Source organism: Trachypithecus francoisi, unplaced genomic scaffold (assembly GCF_009764315.1).
Source record: "Trachypithecus francoisi isolate TF-2019V2 unplaced genomic scaffold, Tfra_2.0 Lachesis_group7, whole genome shotgun sequence".
NCBI lineage: Eukaryota > Metazoa > Chordata > Mammalia > Primates > Cercopithecidae > Trachypithecus > Trachypithecus francoisi.
Genome location: NW_022681472.1, coordinates 59123394 through 59149842, shown reverse-complemented (window position 1 = coordinate 59149842; position 26449 = coordinate 59123394). Strand labels below are relative to the sequence as shown.

The following is a 26449-nucleotide window of genomic DNA, read 5'->3' as shown; positions in this document are numbered from 1 at the left end:
TAAAATATTTACCCTCTGTCCCTTTACAGAAAAAGTTTGCCAACCTCTGATCTACGACCTCTGGACCAGCAACATCAGCATCACTTGGAAGCCTGTCAAACACGCAGAATCTCAGGTCCACCCCAGACCTACAAAACTCCACTCTCCAGGAACCTAGAGAACATGGAGACACTGCAGGTTTTCTAGCCTCACCCGCACTACCAAATCAGAAGTGTCGGGGTGGGACCTTTGTTTGAGATTCCCCAGGTGAATCTGATATGCAGTCACTAGGGAAGCAGAAAAATGAGTAAGGTGATTATGCCCCCACCCCTGCCAGGTCTTCCTGTGGGACTGCTGCACCAGATTCTCCAGCTGCTGGGAGAGTTCGCTGCTAAAGGATCACAGCTGAGTGCCTCTCCAGGCACTGCTCCTGTGGAAGGAAATGACCTTACCCAAGGTCACATCTCCTTGCTGGGGGAAGCCTGCATCCAACACCTGGCCAATACAGGGTAAAAAGGCCCTGTCTTCTCAATTGCTGAATGGTCATCCTAGCTCCAGAGCTCCCCAGGGCATCGACTGAAACCCCTATTGCAACAGCCATTCCACTCCTCCCTCTGCCCTGGCCTGTGCCCCTCACCCTGTTGGAGAAACTGGGATGCTGACTGAATTATTATTACATTACAGAATTAAGAAATTTTCATTAATTTTTAGGTGTGATGATGGTATTGTGGTTATATATTAGTTTGAAGTATATGAAATTGCTAATATTACACTATTTCAACCTACAAAAATAACAGTTTCTTATGGTCCAATCTAATATCTTTTTTAAAGAGTCCTAGTTTCTCAGAGATTCATACCGAAGTATTCATGGATGAAGTTACATGACTTGTGGAATTTGCTTCAAAAATGTCTAATTAGTGAAGGGGAATAGAGGCAGAGATGAAACAAGATTTGCAATATGTTGATAATTTTTGAAGCTGATGATGGGTTTATTATACTATTCTCCATATATATATATCCAAGATAAAATATATATATATATATATATATATCTTGAGATAGCTATAGAGCTCTCTCCAGTAAGGGTTTATCTCAGAGTCTGTTTCTGGGCTCTGTCTTTAAGAGTATACAGTATAGGCCGGGCGCGGTGGCTCAAGCCTGTAATCCCAGCACTTTGGGAGGCCCAGACGGGTGGATCACGAGGTCAGCAGATCGAGACCATCCTGGCTTACATGGTGAAACCCCGTCTCTACTAAAAAATACAAAAAAAAAAAAAAAAAAAAAAAAAAAAAACTAGCCGGGCGAGATGGCGGGCGCCTGTAGTCCCAGCTACTTGGGAGGCTGAGGCAGGAGAATGGCGTGAACCCGGGAGGCGGAGCTTGCAGTGAGCTGAGATCCGGCCACTGCACTCCAGCCTGCGCGGCAGAGCGAGACTCCGCCTCAAAAAAAAAAAAAAAAAAAAAAAGAGTATACAGTATAATAGCAGAAATAAGTCACAATGATAAATAAGAAAACTCGAAATGGAGTAAGTGTCCTAAATGGCATGTGCTATCAGGGAACACACAACTGAAGCAGAAGGGCAGGAGCAGTAGTAGGCCTTTGGGGTGATGGGTGAGGCTGTGGGATCAGATGGGATGCCCTTTGAGGCGCCTGATCCCATTGCGCCACCCATCACCCCAAAGGCTGTATGAAGAGGCTGGAGAGAAAGCCTTGAATTCCACACTAAGACATTTGCATTCAGTAGATAGTGGGAAATCATGAAAGGCTTTGAGTAGAAGAATAACACAATAATGATCCCAGCTGTGCTTGAGGAGTATTCACCTGGCAGTAATGTAAAGGGGATTGGAGTGGGAGTGACTGAGGGTGGGGAGACTAGTCCAGAAGTTGTTGCAAATGCTAGGTGAAAGGCGGTGAGGACAGAAGCTAGCAATCTGTGAAGGGGCTGGTGTACAGGAAAGACCGCAGGGCTCAGAGTGAGACAGACCTGAGTTCCAAACCCCACCCCGCTGCTCACAGCCCATGTACGCTTAGAAAAGCCATCCCACCACTCTGACTACCCCCTTCTGTAAAACGGAAATAATAGTTAGGTAATAAATCTGCAAAGCCTGGCACATGCTGAGCACCCAATTAATGGAAGCCACACCATGAGGTCGTAGCTGTGTTCGTTTGTGCTTGTACATCGTCACTTATCACCCCAGCAAGAAAGTGTGAGCCTGACTGCTATGAAGACTGCCCTTGAAAAGTGATTCTTGGAGGTAATCTTTTAATGAGGCCTCTGTTTCAAACATGCCAGTTGTTTATTGAGGTGCTTAAACCTGAATCATTCCTCTTAGGAAGGGTGCACAGGAGATCTCTGCTTCCATTGTAACCGCTGCCTGGCGCTGTTGTTATGGCGACCGGTTTCCCAAACTGCCCTGCTATTTTCTGCAAGCCTTTCCAGTTTCTTCATGCCCTAAAGTCCACAAACCCTAGAGACAGCAGCAGGGTGGGTTTTTTGAACTTCCACAGAAAACACTGTCATCTCTTTAAATTTGCCAGTTGGCTGTGAGCTGCTTCTCCAACAGAAACTCCTGGCCTGAGCAGCAGTGTGACCCTGCACAGCAGACTTCCACAAATGTTCTCACTAACTGGAAATTGGTTCAGTGGAATATTAGCTGGCACATCAGTTTCTGGCTGGCATTAATCTTGCAGGAAAATGAGACAGAAGACAAGGGAATGTCCACCATGCATTTCATGTACACAGCACAGTCTGAAGTTAAAAGACCATTCTAAAAGATATAAGTTTAAGGTATTTCAGCATTATTTTAAAAATTATTTCAATATTAGCACATGTAGTTTTTCCAGAAAATGTTCACCTTATGAACTTACTTGAAACATGAAACTAAAAATAATATATTATTATTGTTGTTATGGCAAAATTGTAATACTAGCAATCATGTCACCTTGGTTTCTGGCAGAACTTCTCTCCCTCCTCACTTACCTAATTCCTTTTCCCCTTCTCTCTTGTTCTTGCAAATCTTCTCTCCTCTCTGACCACAGCTTTAGGATAAAAGATGTGACCACTTTGCTGGCAGCCTGCCCAGTATCTGTTCTCCCATTTTTCCTTTGCCAGGAGGACCCTGATACTTCTAGGGTAGCTTGAAAGTTCCCTGTGTAGAAGGAAATGACCTCACACAATATCACGTCCGCTTGCTGGGGAAGCCCACATCCAATGCCTGGTCAATACAGGGTAAAAAGCTAAAAGTCTTGAGTTCCTAGACATCCTGCAGCCCAGGATACCTACGTCATACAGTTCTGACCAATGAGACCCAAGCAAAGTTTACTGAAATCTAGGAAAACTGTCATTTTACAGATAAGGAATAGATCAGGCAGAATGCCCCTTTCTGCCCTTCTCCTTCTTCCCATTTGAAATAAGATGGTGCAGCATCTTGAAGCCATGAGGATGAAATCCATACACTAAGGATGGCAGAACAACAAACCCAAAGGAGCCCAGCTCCTCAACAGTGTCCGTGACTGGGTGTGCCTCCTGACCTCCAGACCTCTGTGCAGACCTTCCATGGGCTAAATCCCATTCCTGGAGTTGGTTTCTGTTCAGGCAGCCAGATGCACTCCCTAACTGGTCCAACAGGTGAGGAGGGTTCCCTTCATTCAGCAAACATCCACCAAGGGCCTGCTCTGTGCTGGGTACTGCACTAAGCGCTTGGACTGTAACAGTGGATGAGTCTGTCAGACCCTTGACCTCACAAAGCAAGAGAGTCAAAAACTAAACAGTAAATGAACAAAACCATGACAGGCTGTGGTGTTAGGAAGGAAATGGCCAGCTGGCCACTGGGGAAGGCTGGTCTCTCTGAGGAGGTGACATCTGAACTGAGAACCAAAGGGCGAAGAGGAGTTAACCACACAGAGGGGGGCGGGTGTGGGGAGGAAGCACATTCCAGCAAGTGTGAAGGCCTGTGACAGGAAGGGGCTCCGTATTTTCAGAGAACAGAGGGGAATCAAGCGTGGCCGGAACATGCTGAGCAAAAGACACAGCAGAGTAAACAATGAAATCATGCTGGAAAAGCAGCAGGGACCTCGTCATGCAGGCCCCTGGAGGCCAAGGAAGGGACTGGGATTTTATTCTACACATAGTAGAACAGGAAGCTAGCAGAAGGCATTAAACAAGAGAGTGACAGGACCTGACATATGTTTTTAAAAGATCGTTCTGCCTAAGACATGAAGAATGAATTGTCAAGGGTATGAATGGAAGCAGGCTATGGCAGATGTTCAAGTGGAAGACAGATGTGGCGTGGCTTGGGGAGGGCCCGTGGAGATGCAGAGTAGACCTTCATACAAATGGAGCTGCCTGTGAGGTTCCTGTATATGATTACAACAAGGAGCAACCTTGTCAGTGCACTTAGAATTCAAATGGTCAGACTAAGAGGAAAGGATGGCTAAAGATGTTTAGAAACCCTCAGATGGCAAGAAGGATGTATGCTGGGTCACTGGAAGGAAAAATAGGAGAATTCACAGAAAGTCTGTGATTTTTTTTAGTATTCAGAGGGAAAGTATAGGATAGCATCGGGGGCTACTGTATGGGGTCTGTTACCACATATTAATGAGGAATGAATAGAATTGCTGGGTGGTGAGATCATTGTTCTAGAGCATGAATTGCTCATAGGGGCAATCACAACATTCATGACTTTTTCCAGAAATGCTGGGCAGCTCCAAAACAAGTGTGTAAGGAACAGAGGGGAAAGGTGACCCAAGGTTTGAGATTGGCATGACAAGCCTGGTGCAAGCTTGAGGATGTGAGGGGATCCTGGCTGCTAGAATGCACAATACTGAAACACTAGGTCCTTCATACTGGTGAATGCATAATTCTTCAATAAGTCCTGTCCTACAATGTGGAAAGTGAAACCCGGAGAGGCTAAGAAACTTGCTCAGGGTCACACAGCTGATAAATCCTGTTGTTAAAATCAAATTCCTAGGCCATGAGAGGTGGCTCACGCCTGTAATCCCAGCATTTTGGGAGGCCGAAGCAGTCAGATCACGAAGTCAGGAGATTAAGACCATCCTGGCTAGCACGGTGAAACCCGTCTCTACTAAAAATACAAAAAATTAACCGGGTGTGGTGGCATGTGCATGTAGTCCCAGCTACTCGGGAGGCTGAGGGAGGAGAATCGCTTGAACCTGGGAGGTGGAGGTTGCAGTGAGCTAAGATCAAGCCACTGCACTCCAGCCTGGGCAACAGAGCGAGACTCCATCTCAAAAAAAAAAAAAAAATCAAATTCCTTAACAACTGAACTATTATATTATTCCAAACAAAGTAACAGGGAGAGTGAAGGATGAAGAGAGCAGGTTGAGGTCCAGGGACCTGAAGTCATGATGCTCGCGAAAAGCTGGCTCACTAGTTGGGGAGGAAGTGTACGAAATTGTAAACAGAGACCAGATCTAGCCAGGTGATGCTGTGGGTGTGGCTGTATCAGAATTCGGGATGGCTTAGAGAAGAAGGTCAAGAATCCCTGGGTTGGATTTCCAGGCCAAAGGGCATCAGCTTTGCCTAACTGCCCACTAAAATGCCCATGAAGACATAGAAAAAGACCAAAACTCACAACATCACCACAAGTGAAGACTGGTAGACAACCTAATCCCAGAATCTAGGAGAAGTTGGCATCATTTGTAAAGCAGATTGTGTTAGATTAAGAAAAACCTACCCAGGCTTTTGGCTTTGCTTTATTACACAGAAGCCACATGGTGAGATGTAGGCAGACATTAGGTGCCTATCCCATCCGATGCAAAGACCTGGAGCTGGAAGCGCATGGAGTGGTACCAGTCACAGCTCTGGGCAGCCAACCCGTCTGACCTCATGGGCATTTGAGACTCAGAAAGCTGGTCCTTGCACACACACACACAGACACACCCAGCCATACACACACACACACACACACACACACAGAGCCATGTTTCTATATACATGATATGGTTTGACTGTGTCCCCACCCAAATCTCATCTTGAATTGTAGCTCCCACAATTCCCACATGTTGTGGGAGAGACCTGGCTGGAGGTAATTGAATCGTGGGGGTGGGTCTTTTCCATGCTGTTCTCGAGATAGTGAATAAGTCTCATGAGATCTGATGGTTTTATAAGGGGGAATTTCCCTGCACAAGCTCTCTTCTCTTGTCTGCCACCATGTGAGATGTGCCTTTCACCTTCCACCATGATTGTGAGGCCTCCCCAGCCACATGGAACTGTGAGCCCATTAAACCTCTTTTTCCTTATAAATTATCCAGTCTCAGGTATGTCTTTATCAGCAACATGAAAATGGACTAATACAACCTATAAAAAGACTAAATCCCAGAAAACAGCGAGGAACAACATAGAACAGCATACTCAGCCTGAGCCTATTGTGGGGGCTTGAGGGGGTGGTAAGAGGGAAACATGGAGGAATTACGTACAGTGGAGTCACATGTACATTTCCCTGGTATATAATTTGCCTGAATTCAAGTATATTTGCTCAGTATTGAAAGAAAAAAAGAAAAATCCCTTTACTTCTCCATGACCTGCCCCCTTTGTCTTCCTCCATTCAAACTAGACTTGGGCTCCCGCTACCTCTATATGGTTTCCTAAATACAAAAATGAACAAAAAATATTTTTTCTTGGTTTTTGAGCTTCCTAGTAGTTTGAGGAATTTTTCCCATCCCCCCATCCCGAACTTTAAACATCACCTTCATGTAAGATGTAAATACAGCATCCTCTTCATGGGACCTGACAGATGAAACCTCAATGCTGAGAGAGGCATTATTTTCCTCTGCGTGCTTTTTCTATACTTTCTAAATGTTTAATTAGGAGCATGCATTGCATTTGAAACCAGAAAAAATATACAATTCTGCCTAAAGACTGTTCTGGTTTAATGGGCCTATCAGGTGACTGGGATGCAGATGATACCTGGGGCACCTCCTGCAACCCTTTCTATGGAGATGGAGACTGGAGCAGCACGGGCACTCAGCACAGGGAGAGGACAGTGTAAGCACTGCAGAGCTGTGGGACTCAGCCTTGTAAATGCTGGCAGGAGGCTGCCACGTTAAATGGTTAATATTTTCAGAAAAACCCAAGGCAGATGGGGTGGGGGAGGGTACTACATTCATGCTTAGCAGCACAGCACAAGGTACCCTGCCCTGGATTCAGAAACAAGAGACCTGAATTCTGATCCCAGCTCTCCCACTTCCAAGCTGGTGCCCTGGCTCAGTCTCTTCATCTCACTGAATCCCAGCTCCTCATCCAGCAAGTGACGAGAACAATGGTTTATGAGGTTATTTCGGAGGGTGATATAAACTAATGTCAAAAAGAAAAATGATCACATATAGTAAATGCAAATAGTAGATTCAAATAAATGCTATTTGAACCTAAACAGCCAGGAAACAAGTCCAATCTCAGAAAAAAGTATGAGGAAGTAACAGTGGAAATTCATCGACTTATTATTTCCAAATGTTCACAGTGTTAGTGCTCATAAACACACTTGCATTGGTTTGCTAGTGCTGCCACAACAAAGTGCCACACACCGCATGGCTTAAACAACAGAAACCTGCTGTTTCCCAGTTCTGGAGGCCAGAAGTCCAGGACCAAGATATCAGCAGGCCAGTTACAAAAAAAAAAAAAAAAAGGCAGAAAAAATGAATGAGACCTACTATTTGATAGCACAATAAGGTGACTATAGTCAATAATAACTTAATTGTACATTTTAAAATAACAAAGTGTAACTGGATTGTTTGTAACTCAGAATATAAATGTTTGAGGAGATGGACACCCCATTCTCCATGAGGTGCTTATTTCACACTGCATGCCTGTATCAGAACATCTCATGTGCTCCATACATACGTACACCTACTATGTAGCCACAGAAATTACAAATGAAAAAACATTATCAGCAGGGTTGGTTCCTTCTGGAGGCCCTGAGGGAGAAATCTGTCCCCTGCCTCTCTCTGAGCTTCCAGTGGTTTTCAGCGGACTTTGGTGCTCCTTGGCTGGTGGCAGCATCACCAGTCTCTGCCTTCATCTCCACATGGAGTTCTCCCTGTGTGTCTGTCTCTGTCTCCAAATTTCCCCTTTTCATAAGGACACTAGTCATTCTGGATTAGGGCCCACCCTAATGAACTCATTTCAACTTGATTACCTCTTTAAAGATTCTCTTTCCAAATAAGGTCACATTCTGAGGTAATGGGGTAGAGGGGAGTTAGGGCTTCAACATGTAAATTGGAGGAGACACAAATCAGCCCATAACAACATTCTAAAAGAACAACATTCTCAAGAGAGTTGGCTGTGGTTGGGCATGAGACAGAATGGGAGTTAGGCGTGTGAGGAAGCAAGTGTTCATTAGCCAAGCTAGCTGGAGCTATATCACAATTGGGCTCAGCGTAAACCCCTCAAGTCTGCTCTGCAGAGGAGAGTAAATGTGGCATATAGACTGGCCAGAGAGGCTCTGAAGGAGTCTTCACAGGGATAGGATTTTGCAGCAGAGGCCAAAGGTCTGCTGAGAGTGTCTCAAGGCTGTGGGCCTGACATGGGAGGGCTCCTGGGATGAATGGCCCAGCATCATTGTCTAAGAACAGGTTCAGACACCCAACTTCACAAGGGCAGAATGGCTTTATCAGCAAGAAGATGTTGTGGATCACAGGTGCACAGATCCCAGGGTGAAGGTGGGACCTCCAGGAGTCCAAACGTGAGGGATTGCTGAGTGCAGGATGAGCCAGGAAAAGACCCCTTGCTGACTCAAAGAAGAAGGCCCTTCCCACCAGGGTCTATAAATCGAAGAAAAAAAAAATCTGCAATGTTTTTTGCAGAAAAAAAAAAATCTGCGTTTATCCTTTGAGTTACAAACAATCCAATTGCACTCTTTAAATTACCTTAAAATATACAGTTAGGTTATTATTAACTATTGTTATCCTATTGTGCTATCAAATAGTAGATCTTACTCATTCTTTCTACATATTCTGGAGGAAATTCTGGAATGCACTTAGGATGCTACTACACCCTGCAGTGGAGTCACCTTAAATTCATCTTTGGTTAGGGTTGGAATTGTTTTATCTAACGTCCAACAAAGGCAAGGTTCAATGGACTGATATCTAAAACAAAAGCATCTAAGATGAGACTCAGGAAAGAGGTTATAAGAATGACAGACCAAGCTTCATTTGCACAGCTAGATCATTCATTCATTTATTCATTTTCACAGTTATTCGACAAGCGTGTGGAAGATGCCAGGCATGCAAATGTCAATCATGTGGTCCCCAACCTGGAAGAGCTCACAGACTAACTAGAGAGACAGAGGAATAACCAAGCCCTGGCAATGCAGTGTGACAGGTACCGTCACTAGACTCTCAAAGTGTCTGGAGAGCCAATGGCACAACAGGACACTCTGCCCAGGAGACAAGGGCCATGGGAAGATGAGGCGTCCTAAATCTTTACAAACTGCCTAGGTTTGTTACCACCTGTCTCTTGCAGTGATTTTAAGAAACAACTTATAACAAAGAGGCTTGTGTTTGGCAAAAGGGGTGTAAGGAAGGTGGAGATGTTTTCTTACTATGCAGCCCATCAGACAAACAACAAAAAGTTGAGCAGAGGAACTGATAAGGAAAGAGAACACTATATCTGGGGTCTACAAGAAGAAACTGACAAACAGAAGTTTTAGATTTACTCATTTATGAGAAATTACTCAGGGTCCTAATGTAACCAGAACAGCGTTAGGCACAGGGATAGGACTGTGCATGAAATGACCCCTTATCTAACCCAACAGACCCCTTGCCTTACCAAACCTAACAGTCATCCTTGAGGGGAGCAGACGTTAGTCACTAATTATTCAAAGATAGAACAAGTGGTAACAGGTAAGTCGAGGCAGCTGGGGTGTGGGGGGAGGGGATTTATCCACCAGGAAGCCCAGGCTGTCCTCTCCACAGGTGCTCTCACTCTCGGGGATGTAGTCAGGCCAGCTGGGCTGCCCTCCTGTTCCTCTCCAGGGTGGGAGGTTGGCTGGGTCAGTCCCCTTCCTCTGCTGGGCTCCTGCAGGGGTCTGTATACACACTGACCCCTCCCCAGGCAGAACAAACTGCTTAGTTCCTGAATGCCTCTAATGCTTTTCTCCATGCCCTTCTAGTATGGACCATGGACCATGCTGACCTGAACGGTGTCCAGTTTTATGTCTGTCTTCCCTCTAATAGTAACTTCTTCAGGTCATCTTTGTGCAAATGCCTATTCAGTGAACAAAAGAGCTAAAAAAGACATGTCTTTTATGATATTCTATCAACACAGGGAAACAAAGACCTAGAATATTGTCTTCATAGCTCTATCAAAATGAATCAAGGTCAGCAAATTTAAACACTAAACTGAAACCAATAAGATGAAATTTAACAGAAATAAATGCAAAAATTCCTTATTTGGGGTGCCGAAATCAATCATACCAATTCAGGATTCATAAGGAAAGAAATTCATTCATTCAACAAACGTTTATTGAGCGCCAGCTATGTTTTAGTCACTGTACCAGGTGCTGGTTACACAGCAGAGAAAATACAGACAATGTCCTTGATGTCATAAAACTTAAATTTGAGTATAAAGAAAGATCTAAGGGTTTTAACTAATCATAAGCTTAATGTGAGTAATCAAGGTAATATGGCAAAAACAACAGCAGGAAAACAAACAAATCCTAACCTGAACAAGAGAGAGGTCTGTTCAATGACCATATCGTAACACACCTCGTATTGCCCTATGCCGTTCAGCTGACATCAGTAGCTTGGAGTTAGCCATAGGTCCCTTGTATCAAGAGGGACTTTGACAAACCGAGTAGTGTATTTATGAATGTGGTCAGGCCTACATGAGGTGTGAGAAGTGATTGAAGGAACTGCATGTATTTGGCCTGGAAGATCAGTGGTAAGAGATGTGACAGCCATCTTCAAATATTGAAAGAGCTGTCTGTGCCAGACTTGATCACACGGGTCTGGAGCTCACCGGGTAGAAATTACAAGGAAGCAGCAAGAGTCTCACAAGAGAACTGCTCCACAAAGATATGGGAAGGCCTCCTTCCTTAGGGAAAAGATATTCCAACCTTTAGAGATGATGCAAAAGACAATTGTGCTGTCTGAGATCAGAGTAGAATATCAAAAGATCAGACTTGACTTTGAGTTTCGTGAACTGTAAAATCAAGAATTTCATAGCATATCCCTTATTAATCAGGAAGGCAGTATTTAGGAGTACAGGCTTTGGAATTGGATAGAGCTAGATTCCAGGCTGGTACTGGGAAAAGTTACTTGCAGACTTCAAGCCTCATTTCCTCACTTGTAAAAGGGGGGTGGTTATAGTTCCTGCCTCATTCCTGCAGTGAGGATTCAATGAGAAAATTCAAAGTGCCCAATAAAGCACCAGGCCCTTGGTAAGTCATTAATAAATGATGGGTAATCATAATATTAAATACTCTCCATTTTATTTGACTTTCAGTTTATTTAGGTAAATCATTTTGCTGTCTGTAATTCTGCAAACCTCTATTATACTAAAATAATTATTTAGCAATTTAAAAATGTAAAGGAGAAGTTCTTTAGAAAGTTTTGAAATGTTTTCTCTGCAGAAATTAGAAAAAAAGAGTGCTTAAGGATGCAATTTATGGGGCTTGTGATTACACTGAGGTGAAGCTAGGAAGTCATTAATGTATGGAATGACTGAGCTAGGTTGGGTCATGGCAACCTCAGAGACTTCCTTTCTCCTTGGAGACCCCCACCAGGCAACGGAATTAAAAATCAATCCAGCAGACTAATCTGATGAGGCTTAAATTATGTCAGACCAATTTGATTTTCTTCTGTAACAGAGGGACAGACTTTGGTGACACAGGAAAGCAATGGATATCACATGCCATGGCTTCAGCTAGGTCTTAAATTCTAGCCTACTTAACAGTCAAATCTAAAAAATTAACTCAGTTCCACTGAGTAGTGGAGATGATCTCCAAAAACAGGAACCACAGGCTCAGGATCACTTTTTGCGTAAGAAGAAGATGCAAGAAACCCTCTTCTTTGTGGAACTGGCAGAAAAACATGCCCCTTCCCTATCTGCAGTGAAATTCAGAATTCATTCAACAAATATTTGCTGGACACCTGTCATGTGACACACCCTCAATCTGGATTGGGCTAAGAGAAATACAAGTGAGATGTAAAAGCAGATGTGATGAAATGGGACTTTTCTTGGACAGATGTGTTTGTGGAGTTGAGGTTGTGGCTTCAGGGAGGCTACAGAAGAAATGGAATCTTTGGGTTGGGTCAGGTGTTTGAAAGGAGTAGGGTAAAGGTGGGGAGAACTTTTTAAAGAGAAGTTGAGATCAGAAAGGCCCTTGGGAGAATTTAGGCTAAACTGATTCGAGTAGGAAAACCTCAGTAGCAAGGACTGCAAAGAAGAGGCAGAAGGGGATCTAGGAAGAGCTGACAGGATGGAGGACAGGTTTACACAGAGCATCCGTTCATTCTGAAAACTTTTACAAAGTCCCAGATGTGCTCAGTACAGAAGATGCAAAGATGAATTAGCTTCACCCCTAACCCTCAAAAGTCCTGAAGTAGCCAGGAGAAAAGGTGACTTCAGTTTGACACCAAAGGAGAATCACTAAGGTCCCAGAAAGGATTCTTGGGAACTGAGGGTAAAGTCTGTGAGTGGTTGAAGGAGTGTTCAGCCAGGGGATGATTCCCCTGAGAGTCTCATTTGCCTCACATGGCTGACTTCCAGAGACCTTCTCCAGCTGCAGAACCCTAGTAGTGAAGCCATTTTTGTTGATTTTACAATCTGGACTCTCCTGAATCTAACTCTTTCATTCATTCCTACCCACCTCTCCCATCAGAAAACAAATGCTGTAAACAGGAAAAAGTGGCATTCTGGCCTCCTATGACAACACAGCCACTGGGGGCTATTAGGTGTCCCCCAGCAGCTTGGCGGTAAATTCATGAGTAAAGCGCTGGCAGGGGGTGGGTGAGGCGGGAGTGAGAAGGCAAAGAGGATGAAAGTAATACAGAGTCCTGGCCCATCTCCCAGGGTGGCTGAAACCCAGGAGATCTGTAGCTTTCACAGATGACCCATTCTGACTAAAGATGACCAGCTCCCAGTCTGAAAAGCCCGCAGGAGTCAAGTCATTTCCAAAGGCCCTAGGGAATGCCAGCACACCCCCAAGGAAGGCCTTGATTTAATCTTAGTCTTCAGAAATTTCCTTCTCCCCTGAGGCTAACAGAAATTCCTAGGGAATTAAAATGACCCTGCCCATACAAGCATCTTGCCAATTTCAGGGTGCTGTCCTGGGGCTGAAGTGGAGCTCCTCCTCTGGAGGATGCAGGCCTTCAGGACCACCTGTCTGGCAGGGCTGGCCCATGTTTGGCAGGGTACCATGAATGAGTGTGTCTGTCCCAGGTCCCACCTGTTGCAGGGACCAGATCTCATGATGGATGGGATGTGAATTAGTATGGCAGAGTAATAAATCAAGGAGTGTCAGAAAAGTTGTGAGGAACATGCATGTACATATAGAGCCAGCCCATAATAACTTTCATACCCATACACATGCATATACGCACAGAGACACACACACACCCCATAGACTCCCAGTCACCATGGTAACCATTTCTTAAAGCGGTACTTAACGGGGTTTTGGTTGTTTATTATATTTTTTTCATGCTAGATCTTTTCACCCTTATTTCTTTGGAGTACATCTCTGGCCTTTGACTCTCTGCTGAGAAGCACCACACCTCCTTGGGAAACTCTGTCACATCTAACATTTGCCAGGTCCCTCTAGAAGGCTCATATCCTCATGCTGACACTGAATTCAGCCAACACACCATTTGGTAACTTGCTAAAAGCACTGGCAATACAAAATAACCATTATGATTGCCACTGTGAGTCAGGAAAACTAGAGACAAATATAGCGTGTATTGTATTGTACAGCTTTCACAGACAGTCCTCAATTTTAAAATACAAGCAAGTCACAAAGTTAATGTGGAAAAGGAGCCAGCTTTGGTCCTTAAAAATGGAGAAACCTATTCTCGATTAAAGTGACAGCTCTTATTTAGTAGGTATGGATTTAAGATTCTTAACCTTTTAAAAGTAATTCGCATTTCCTTCCTCCTCCTATGATATACATTATGCTTCAAATTAACCCTATTTTCCATTTTAGATTTCATTATTCAAAAATGCCAAAAACATCACTGGGCGAAGAAACACTTAAAACATTTTTATCCAGATATTGATATAGCTTTGGACAACAACCATGTAATAAGTAGTGAGATTTTTTTCCTTTTAATGTCACCAATACGTGTATGGTTAAAGGTCAGTCTGTGGCAGCAGTTTGCATCTCTGCACTGTAATTGTTCTGCTAAAAAAAAAAGGGAAAGGGAAAGAAAAAGAAAAAGAAAAAGAAATATTGACTTATAACCTGACCAGACAGTTCTTTGCATCTTCTTTTATCAGATTTCTGCTGGATGAGGAAAGACCTAGGCAAGAGTATTTAATTTATAGTCAAAATCCACGTGTATGCCCTGCCTCCTACAAAGCATTGGGACACCATGGGATAGAGAGAGAAGTCCTTTGCTATGGAACAAGTGCTCCAAAGTAACCTAAAATGCAGAACTAGCGATGGGGCGGGCATGCATTTATTTTGACCTAAACTAGGATTCTGGTCTTTGAAGACCACGACTGGGTTCATTTCCTAGAGGGAGAAAAGGGGAAGCGACAAGGAAGACTCCACCCAGGCGAACCCAGGCAGGCGCCTTGTGTATAAATCCAGGGAGAGAGGCGCCAGGTGGCCAATGGATGAGGTCACCCAGCTGGGTACGCAGGTGGCCGGGGGTGGCAGATGGGCCAAAACGGGGCGGAGGCGGCCCTGGGCGGATCGGGGTGGGTGGCTGAGGGATAGGTGTGCGGGGGAGGTGGGCTATCCTCCCACCCACCAGTCCCCCGACCCGCGAGCAAGCCTTGAACAAAGCCAAGCAGCGTTGGGCTTCCCGGAGCTGGAGGGTCGGCGCAGCCTTCGGTAAGGGGCTCTGGTCGACCCCGCTCCCTGGGCTTGCGTCTGTCCACTGATCAGCGGGCAGGTCCTGCCTCTGCTTCCTCCCAGTCACCCCCACCGAGCCATCAATTCCTCGGGGAATCGGCTCCTCTCTCAGTGCCCGGGGCCAAGACGCTCTGGGAAGCGGGAGGGCGAGGGTCTGCAGGCACCGGGCCACTTACCCGCGTGCAGGCCGCCCGCTTCGGGGCCGCTGTCTGGGGCGGCGGCGCTGGGCGGCGCGTCCGAGTCGGTGTAGGTGAGCCAGGTGGATTCTGTCTCCCGGGTCCAGCTCTCGTAGTAGCGGGGCTCGATGGCATCCGCCCGGCTCCCGCCGCAGCCCATCCTCCTGCGCCGCGGGCGCGCCCGGCGGCTGCTCGGCCGTAGGCTCTGGCGGCGGCTCAGTCCCGGCGGCGCAGCTCCGGCCCGCGAGGAGGCGGCGGCGGCGGCGAAATTGCGTCCCCGCTCCCGCCCGCGCTGCAGCCGCGCGGAGCTCCGGAGGTGCCCGCCGCCCCTCCGCCGGGCCCTCTCCCCGCCCGTCCCTCCTCTCCGTCTCCAAGGCCCTCCCTCCCCTCCGGTCCCCACCGCCCAGTCCTCCCTCCCCTCGCCCTGGCCACCCCAGGGCCCCCGCTCGCCCACCCCCTCCCTCAGGACTCCGAGCCGGCCCGGGAGCAGGAGCCGCGACCCCGCAGCGGGAGGAGGGCTGGGGCTCCCGAGGGGCTCGGACCCGTCAGGCCGCGATTACCGTTCCCAGTCTCTGGCCCATCCATCCATCCATCCATCCATCCATCCATCCCCTCACCCACTCATTCATTCATCCATCCTTCCTTCCTTCTTTCGATCCATCCTGGAAAGAACTGAAAAGCTTATCATGGGACCCCAAGCTTTCTGGCCACCTGTTACAAAAGCAGTGGAACTGGAGGCAACCCCGCAAACCGGGCCAGAGTATTGCCGCTAAGACTCAAGGTAACAGAGCCTATGCCTGTCTTATCTGATTTGGGGAGGCAGGAGCAGGGCTACGATTTTTAAGAGAGTTGGGCTAGGCAGTGTGACTAACACCCCTTCCAGCTGTGGGACTTCATTATCCTCTGAACTTGAAACTCCAGAAAGCAATAGATCACCTGGAACCACCCAGCATCCTGAACCTCCTCTCTGAGTGGAGCTTGGAGGCATGGCTCCTCCCTCCAAGCCCAGGGTGGCCTTGATATTCCTGGGGTCCAGTTGTCAGCCTTTCTTTTCCAGATGCACCCTCAGGTCCATGCGGGTTGAGACCTAGAGCTCAGACTTGGGTAGGCCAATGAATTTACCTGTTTCAAGAATCCAGAACAGGTGGTGAAAGATGAAAATCTTCTTAGCCTTCAAGAAGCGGGTAGGAAAGGGAAGGGTTTGAAGAATAACTCTTCAATGATCAAGCTCTGCTAGAATATGGTATTAAGTAAGTATCATATTCATTCATTCAATGAATGTATATTTACTAAATTCCTATTGTGGCAAAAGACTGTTCTAGTAGACATAATACATATATAATATATTGTGTATATTATCCACTGTATGTAGACTACAGGGTGTGATATTTAATACAGCATGTCAAGCATAGAGAATATAGATATAGTACTCATTATATACTATATAATTTATAGAATATACTAGAGTACATTGTCTATAACATTTAGTACGTAACATCCAGTAGGTAGGGCAAGTTCAGAGCATTGCCTGGCACATAGTAGGCCCTCAGTAAATGTCCAGTGAATGAATAATAAAGTATCTTTTTATAGTAATTTGATTCACTTAAATTATTGCAATTTGGGCTAAAGGTGATCCAGTTGAGGGTGGAGCCATCAGACATCCCTCCAGCAGGCACTAACCAGAATCTAAAATGCAGAAGGGAGCAAAGATTCATGGAACTGACCCCAGGGTCTCCTCCTCCTCATGCTGAGTCCAGCACCCGTTCCCACCCCAGGGCTCAGGCTGGCCTCCTCTGCAGGCTTTGCTTCTCCTTTTGAGACGGCCCTGGCAGGCCTCTTCAACCTTGTTTTAGGTGTAAGGTGGAGGGAGTGCAGTTATCCGGGAAGTGGTGGCTTCCCCAGCCTTTTGGAATTCAGATGCCCTGTGCCCCTTTTGCTTCCTCCCTGAATATTTTGATTTCAGAAGAACCAGCTTTCAAGGAGAGAGAATACTTAACATCTCTAGCAGAGCCTGTGCTTTCCTCAGTTCTATGGCACAGTGCTCCTTTCATAACCAGCTACTTCGTGATGTTACCACTCAAAGAGCAGACAGGCCAGAAACAGTGTCTAAGTTAGACTGTCCTGGGAGAGAGTTCTAGAAAATGAAAGAAACTGAAAGAGCTGGAGCGTGGTGAGCACAGGAAACAGAGTAAACATGATATGAAGTGGAGGGGTATGCTGGGGCCAAATGGAAACCGTATGCCCATATGTCTACATTGTAAAAGCTATAAACCAAGTGAGCAAGTTTAATTGAAACATGTGCTGTCCTCCTACCTTGACAAGTTATCTTCATAACAACCTAAAAGACCAGGTTCTAATGTAGCGTTCTCTCAATCTCTGGAGTTCTGCACCGAACATGGCAGTGGGATTGTGGGTGGAATTGACCCACCCACTCCTCTTTCTATTCTCAGTTCAGTCCTACTACACACAGGTCCTTGTGGGCCCATGGGTTTAAGATCTGTCCATACTCCCCTCCCACAAATAGCTGCCCTTGGCCATCCGCCTGGCTGAGGAGCATGTGCCTAGGGGACGTGGTCTGCCGTCATGGGGCTTGCTTCCAGTACAAGCCCTTGAAGTAGACTCAGGGTGTTTGGAGAAGACCGTTGCAAGGACTCAACTACCCAACAGGGAGGTTAGAAGGGACTGAGACTCAGGCTCCAGGTAGGTGCATTCTGTGCTCCCTGGATTCCTTGGCCATAGAGAGGACCAGGGCTGGAGAACCAGAGTGGGACATCTGGAGCAGGTGCTCAGAGCAGTGACCCCTCTTGCCAGGCCCTGTCTACTTATTTGAATGGAATTGTGAACATTTGCAGAATACAGAGATGGTTATCAAGTACCGCCTGGCTAAGGTTGAGTGTGGTCACTCATTTCACACACATACCTAATCATCTATTGTGTATAGTTTAAGCTTCTTAAAGACAAAGACATGGTGACATACTTGGAATCTTCAAAAGGGATTAATTTAATGCCTTCATAGAGTCAGTGCTCACCAAATATTTGCTTAATGAATGAATGGCAAGAGGCAAGGTGGGAATACAGTTAAAAGTGCAAGTTCAAGAGTCTGACTTTCTGAGTTTAAAGTTTGGCTCTGCTACTTAAATGGATGGTCTTGGGCAAGATACTTAACCTCTTTAAGCCTCGGTTGCAGCATCTGTAAATGGGAATAATGAATTGTGTCAGTATGTGTAAAGGGCTTCAAACAGTGCCTGGCACATAGAAAGACTCCATGAATATTGCTATAACAGCACTTTTGGGGCAACAAGCAACAATGTCATCTCTCTCCCTTAGGAGGGAAATCCCTGAAATTATTATGTCTTTCCACATGAGATAATGTTTGTGAATTTGCTTAGCACACTGCAGAAGTTTGGTAAATAGGCAGGTTTTTTCTTTTCTTTCCTTTCTTTTTCCTTCCCTTATGATGTTACTGCTAACAACCTTCCTACAAATAAATTTTTTTACCACCATTTTTACCACAGAGCAGTGGTATTTTTTCATGGAATCTCTTTCTTGCCGTTACATAACACCATTGATTCAGAGAAATTCAGGAGCCAGAAAAAGTTAAAGAGCAGCCAATCCAGTCCTTCTATTTTACCAACTAGGAAATCATAGCTCAGAAAGTTGCAGAATTGCCCAAGGTCACATAGGAAATGTCATCTCTGGCAGAGCTGAAGTTTCAGCCAGAGCTCCGGGCCTCTGGCTGCTGGTTCTGTGCTCTTTTAATTACAGGTCTTTAGCGGGGATTGAATTTTCTCCTAAACCTTTAGGAATAAATGTTATACATTAAATGTAAATATGTAAAATGTAATAAATTATCTTAAACCCTCTGTTCAGAATCTGTAGCTTGACTGGCATGAATTGGTTATCTTTTTCCATCAAGTTTGAAAGCAACAAACAGAATTCTAAGAAGAAAGGCTGCAACAGGGCATCGGAAAGCCTGAGCCAAAGCTATCCAGAGCAATGAAATAAATTACACCTGTAAAAACTACTGCAGAGTGGTATTTGTTAGGTGATGGAATTCTCAGAATAAATTCTCTTTGGCTTTAAGAACCCCTGTGACTGGTACCACCTCTGGCTCATTTCTATGGAAACTGGAGCAGAGGCCTATAGTGCTTCTCCCTCCAAGGCCTCATTTCTGTGGCTCGGCATCACTGGGTTCTACCCGACTATTGTGAGCTGTAGAAAAGAGACCTTCAGTAAGGCGGACAATCAGGATGGAACAGAAGGGTCAGCAGGAACCTCACCCTGCCTTTAGAATCAGTCATCTGAAAAGGAGTAAAGATAGATTCACTGCCTTACAAGTTTTCATCTTTTTCCAAGTGAAAAAGTAGCATAAATGAGGAACAACAGTAGCAATAATTCTGGCCTATGGGGCACAGACCCTAGGTAAATCTCTTTGGTCTTGAATGCCAAATCTCAGCAAGTTTCCCCACTGCTCCAGATTCAGTGAACATACCAGAACCAGAGCTCTGTGTCCTCCCTCTGAAGGATTTTAAAGCAGTTTCCACAGAGCATCCCTCTAGGTCCTCAGTCTTGCTAGTTGACACATCCTCCTTGATCCGCAAATTGTCATTTAGATGTAAAGGAAGAGGACTCAAAGTTAGCACCCAAAAGCACAAGATCCGATTTGGTTACCCACATCTGGAGAAAAAAAATCAGAAAATATCATTCGACATGAGCTCATTCTTGCATCTCTTGCCTTGAAGGATGACTGCTTTCCCCAGGGAATGAATGGTACGCCTGGAATCCACGTGATGTGGGCAGATCTGGTAAACATCATCACAGAGTGTAAATAAGAAATGAAAGCAAATACTACAACAGCAAGAAGATAAGTGAGTTTTTTTTATTTGGTTTAAGAAGTTAGAAAAGGTGAAAAAGGGAATGTCGCAGAAAAACAACCAAAGGAAGTAATGGAATATGTTACAACAAAACATTTACATAAAAATGAAGTTTACATGTGGAATTAAACACTGTGGAATTAATTCTCAACTAACCCTTAAAATAAATCATTCTCATGAGAAGAGAGGCTGGCTCCTTTAGGTTAATTCTAGAGAGATTCAGCAAGTTCTTTCACTGATTGCCAAACTTAAGAGTCTATCTCAGTCCCTGGATTAATGTCCTGTGGCACTTCATCATACACCAAATTAAAACACAGGACAAAGCAAATTTTTTTCTGGTGTTTCTCAGTTTCTGGTTTTACTACACTTCCTTATGGTATAGCACTAGCTCATTGATCAGATGTAATGAATGACTGACTTGTTCTCTCACATGGGAATATGACCAACATTCTACTGGAAATGGCCTAGAGAGGAAAACCCGGTGATGATGAGGTCATGGACCTGATTTTTAAATGACAGAATAACTTCAAGTTGTAGATTTTAATACAAGAAAAGGGGACTGAATAAGACGTAAGAATAGATCCCAAAAGGCATATTCCCACAGGACTAATTCCAAAGAGAATTCTGAAAACCCAGAGAAGGTTTCGATAAAAACATCCACATAGCATTATACCTTCTTAAAGGCCTTTGGAATCATGGTTATCTACCTCTAATGTTACTCAGGCCACTTAGTAATACTGTCCTGTGCACTTTCTTTTCACCAGAACAAAGAAAGCTTGAGTAATTTGCCAAAAGTTACTATAAATGTCAGAAAGAGAAAGATTGGGGTATAGATCTCTTAGTCCAGAAACATGGAATTTTACTTCCCTTCAGAAAAAAAAGGAAAAGCAGATTGTAACTTCTTTCTGAACTTGGAGAGAGAGCATTTTCTATAGATTCGAACAGCGCATTTTCACAGTGTTTACTAAGACCTATGGTTCCAATTCCATGTACCAGTTCTGATTGTACCTTCACCTTTAACTCAAGAAGATTTTGACAACATGAGTCTTAGTCCATTCCTGCTACTATAATAGCATACCTTAGAGTGGGTAATTTATAAGCAACAGAAATTCATTTCTCACAGTCCTGGAGGCTGGGAAGTCCAAGATCAAGGTGCCAGCAGACTTGGTGTCTGATGAGGGCTGCTCTTTGTTTCCAAGATGGCACCTTCTTTCTGCATCTGCAAATGATGGGAAGACAAAAGGGATTAACACTGTGTCCTCACAAGGCAGAAGAGATGGAAGGGCTAGGTAGCTCCCTTCAATCTTTTTTATAAGAACTCTAATCCCACTCACGAGGGCTCCACCTTCACTTTCCAAAAGGCCTTGGCTCTTGATACTATCACATTCAAGATTAAGTTTTAAATTTGAATTTTGAGAAAACACACATTCAGACCACAACAGTATATGAATCTGAAGAGCAGTGTGAGAATCAGAAGTCACCTGTAAAAATACAATCCGATGAAAAGAGAGGAACTGAAATAGATAGAGTAGATTTTGTCTGAGGCTTTCGGCAGAAAATTGCTGGTGCTGGTATACAATGCCAGGAGCCTAGGAGTGCATGACTTGGGTTTCTAAGGCAGAGCTGGAGGAATGGAACAGAATGTTCTCTTTAACCGCTGATCACGGCATAGAGCATGGAGAACTGTTTCTTGGGCTCTTGAAGGTTCTCAGAGATTTTTATATGGCACAAAGCAGTCCAGATGACTGAGTTTCTTTCTCTGAGAGAAAAGAAAACATATTCAGAACATTTTGTTTGCTCTTTGCTTAATTCTACCACAGTTAACCTGGATCTTCAATAATTAAAGAGATGTGATACATCTTATTCCCTTCCCTTTGCAAAGAGTTGTTTGTCTACCCAGGCAGAGCAGAAAAAAAAGAAAAGTCCTTATCATATTATTCTACTGCTTCTTAGGATGGGGCAGGTTGTTTGTTGTACTTGCATGTAAAGTTAGGTCACACCGCAGCAAGGCTCAGGGGAGCAGATGGTGACTTTTACTTATCATTTCCCAAGATGAGGGAAAGGGACTACAATACTTTACTCTCTCAATACCATCTTGGTTGTTGCTATTATGACTGATGCTTCCATCAGAGGAGATACAGATATAGAAGAGAGAAGCTGAGACACCAGGAAATCAGGCTGCCTCTCTATCCTGCTCCCATTACATTAATGTGGAAATGAGGTTCAGTTTGCTTTTTGCTGGACTTCAGTCAACAAAAGAGTAATTGCCTTATCCTAAATGAAAAACACGACTTCCTGATTAGGGGGTAACATGAGCAGGACAATCCGGTCTTTCACTGTAATTACCCAGCAAAACACTGCCTCCTGAGAGAACTGGGAGCCCAGGGGCTGGTGGAAAGGAAGCTGAGGCAGCCCGCAGGGCATTTTGAAGGTGAAAACTGTCCCTACACAGAAGCTCCTGGTACACTGTCCATTAGGGTGGGCTGATCTTCTGCCTGAATTTGGGGTAATTAAATCAAGGATTAGAATGATATTTTCATTGAACCTGTGTTCAATTCAGCATAATACCTACTTCACAGTATTGTGAGGAAGCAGAGACACTGTGTGAACATGTTTCACACAAGTCCTAACACATAGCAACTGCCCAACAGATGGCAGCTATTATTTTAATCTTTAAAAATGATTTATTCTTGTGATTGTTTTTCCTTGACTAACTGGGACATTTGGGTCTTCTTTCTGTCCTGCCTTTGACCTTGCAGGGGTGAACTTACGTGCTCACCGACAATGTCCTTAAAGTCCTGGCATCCTCAGAGCAAGACAAAAAGAATGGGGGCGAGCAAAGGTAACCCCCAGTGGGGCTCTGGAAGTGTGAAGGCCCCTCTCCTTTCCTCCTTCCTTCCACCCCTTTCTTCCTTCCACCTCTGGCCAACGAGGCAGAACTCACAGGCAACACCTGGTTTCTGAACAGATGCAGCTGCATTTTGAACCTAGAGGAAAGTGTGGACACTGACTGAGGGGCTTGCGGGGGTGGGCGTCCCTCCCCAGAAGGGCACCCTTTCTGATCCAGTGGGTCAGATGGGCCTTGGTGCACATAGGCAGGCTTCCCAGGCTGGGGACATTGAAAGGGAGGCAGCAGTCCTCTCTCCTCCACTCCAGCGACTAATAAAAGCTAACGTTTATGTAGCACTTACATGTCCCAGTCTCCGTATAATAAGCACTTTGAACATAGGTGATCGCACTTAACCCTCACAACCACACTAGGGGGTAGGTACTTAAGAGCTCCATTTCCATAATGAGAACTCTGAGACTTAAGGAGGTTAAATGACTTGTCCAACGTCATCCATAAACACCGAAGCCAGGATTTAAATCCAGGTCTACATGGCAGCAAAGTCCACACTCTTGATCACAAAGCCAGTCTCCTATTTTAAAGCTGCTCTCATGGGGCTGGCTATCCAGAAACATCCAAGGCTGCTGCAGCTGCTTATGTCACAATCCAGGTGGAGAGCCTCTGAGGTCCTCTTGAAGGATGATCCCATTGCAGGAAAGCCACATGTGCTGTCCTACAGTTCATGGGAGGAAAATCAGAAATGATTAAAGGCCTTGAGGAAAATTTTCCAATTCCAAGAAGCATCTATGCTGTGAGTAATCCTATTCAGAATCGAGAAAAATAGAACAGTTACTGAAAATAGGGTAAAAAAATACTCCCTCCACAGTTGAGAACTCCCTCATAAACAGTCATATGACCAAATCCAGGAACAGGCCATGAATATAAGAATGATGATTTAAATTTGTTTATTACCTATGTTGCACAGGGTTTCAGCCTGACAGCTCTGAGGACAAATAAGTTAGTAAAAATGATGTGTGGGCTGGTAGAATGTTTGAATTATCTGCATTGTTGATTTTGTCTCCTGATACATTCTTTCATAAGGTTGAATTAACTGATGTGCATTTCAAGTTCTCAGCTACCACAAGCAACTTAATGAATCTCAGAGAACTGCTGCTGTCACAGAGGCCAGAAAGCAAGTAGTTTCACTCTTATCAAAGCATCTCAAAAAAGAACAGAATTTTAGGATTTTAAATATATATATATATACACACACCCTGCTGAAAAAGCCCTACATTAGAAAGAACGATGTACCTCGGGAATGCATGCAGATATTCCGGGGGTGGGGGGGGGGGATAGTGGTGATTACAGAATTAAAGAAAAGTAGGTGATAGTCGTGGGGAACAGGTTAAAGCTAAATTATTCAAATATTTCTAAACATATCTGGACAAAGGCTTGGGTGGCCTCTATTTGCTTGACAGACTGAGAATCCTTCGGGGGGAAGGTTTTGGGACAGCAAGCTTGCTCACAAAGCAAAGCCTTAGCCATCAAACAGAGGGAAGCTTCTTAGTGCAGCCTGGTGCAGGACGTTCGTATGTGCTTTCTGCCCCACGCATTCATCAGCTCCCCAAATTCCCTTCCTCCATGAACCTGTGGCCAAATCCTATAGAAAGGAGGAGGCTGTAAGTGAAACTTGGAAAATAATTTCACTCAAAGCTCTTTGATGTTCAGGGATAGATTCCACTCATTTGGCACTCTTCTGACCAGATGCAACATGTACAAAAGTGGGAGAGAAATGTGCTTTGGCACCTCTAGAGCTCCACGTCCTAGTAGGACACTAGTACCCAGAAGTGGTAGCACCCAAGGAATTAAGGGGCCCCAGTGAGAAAAGCAAGTCTGGTGCAGAAACCATGGTAACAAGTTTGGATTTTGTTTTAGGGGCAATGAAAAGTACTTTTATTAACAGAGAGAATAATTTGATATTTTGTTTTTGAAAGATCACTTGTGGCCGGGAGTGGTGACTCATGCCTGTAAACCCAGCACTTTGGGAGACTGAGGTGGGTGGATCACTTGAGGTCAGGAGTTCAAGACCAGTCTGGCTAACATGGTGAAACCCTGCCTCTACTAAAAATACAAAATAAATAAATAAATATATATATATATATATATAAAATCAGGTGTGGTGACACGCACCTGTAATCCCAGTTACCTGGCAGGCTGAGGCAGGAGAATTGCTTGAACCCAGGAGGCGGAAGCTGCAGTGAGCTGAGATCATGCCACTGCACTGCAGCCTGGGCGACAGAGTAAGACTGTCTCAAAAAAAAAAAAAAAAGATCACTCGTATGGAGAACTTATTTGGGGAGCCCAGAGAAAAGGCAGGGAAATCAGTTTGGAGATTGTTATAATAGTCAAGGAAAGAGATAATAGTGATTTATACACTAAGACAGTGGCAGTGACGTTGGAGAAAATGGATAGATTCAAGACACATTCCGGAGGTAGAGTAAGCAGGCTTGCTGATATTTTAAATGTCAGAAGTAAGGAAGAGGGAGAAAACAAGGAGGACTTTCCAGTTTCTGCTTGTATATCTGGGTAGGTGAGGAAGACTTAATGAGGAATAAATTTGGAGAAAAAAAAATCAGGATGTCTGTTTTGGATATTTTGAGTTAAACATGCCTGGGAGACAAGTAGGCAATTAGATAGAGAAGATGAAGAATCAAAAGAAGATCGGTGTTGGAGCCATGAACAAAAGTGTGCAATTTCCTAAGGAGAAAGTGGTAGACATAGAGAGAGAGAAAGAGGATGGCCTGAGATCACGCTTTGAGGAAACCCCTCTTTAAAGGACTGGCAGAGGAAAATGAACTTGAGAAGAAAGCTGGGGAGGAGAAATCAAAGAAGCAGAAAACAAATCCAAAAAGTTATAGTGTCACGGAAGTCCAGAGAAGAGCATCTGTCAGGAAGAAAGCGTTCAATTTTGACTAAGGCTCCTGAGTGTTTGTGTGAGTCAAGGATGAAAAAGAGCCCATTGGGTGGGGAACATGAACATCCCTGGTGAATTTGGTAAAAGCAGCAGTGGAGGGGTGGAGTCAGAGTCAGAGCCAGAGCCAGAGCGAGTGGGTTAATGAGTAGATGGGAACACGTGCATGTAATTTTACTTGTTTTTGAAGCCAAACACACACACACACAAACACTAAAGTGATTATCTTTAACATAAACTCATGAGGATGGTAAGACCAGGAGAGGACAAAAACGCCACAGTATTTTTAAAGCTGGAAACCATTTTGAGAAGTTTTAACTAATTTAGCAGGCTAAAGAAGGCAGAATCCTATGTCAGTAGTGAGGAAACTTAAAACCAATACCATCTGCACCTCAAATTTTTCAAAGTCTCAGGAGTTAGTGGCACCAGGAAACTTTAAAAGTAGAGGTAGGGCAAGGGAGTGTGAATTGGCATTAAAATAAGGATAATTAGTTGAAAGCAATTTAAAAAGTAATTATATTTGCAGACCCCTACCCTACTCTTAATAGATGCCCTTCCCCATCCTGGCAGAAGACTGGATTCATTCTCTG

The 26449-nt window shown here is 44.6% G+C and overlaps 1 protein-coding gene and 1 long non-coding RNA gene across 3 annotated transcripts in view; one reads left to right on the top strand and one right to left on the bottom strand.

Annotated features, from left to right (window-relative positions):
* The window catches only part of BAALC (BAALC binder of MAP3K1 and KLF4), a 94638-nt gene extending 79021 nt beyond the window's left edge, over positions 1 to 15617 (bottom strand). For both annotated transcript variants that reach the window (XM_033202365.1, XM_033202366.1), the window contains exon 1: positions 15188 to 15617. In XM_033202365.1, coding sequence (XP_033058256.1) covers positions 15188 to 15347 — 160 coding nt within the window. In that variant the 5' untranslated portion in view covers positions 15348 to 15617. The remainder of the gene's footprint in view (positions 1 to 15187) is intronic.
* Positions 15618 to 19937: 4320 nt separating this feature from the next.
* On the top strand, positions 19938 to 23247 carry LOC117078853. Its single transcript, XR_004435181.1, has 2 exons — positions 19938 to 20055; positions 22821 to 23247. It is a non-coding gene; the product is annotated as an uncharacterized LOC117078853 (long non-coding RNA).
* Positions 23248 to 26449: the final 3202 nt, after the last annotated feature.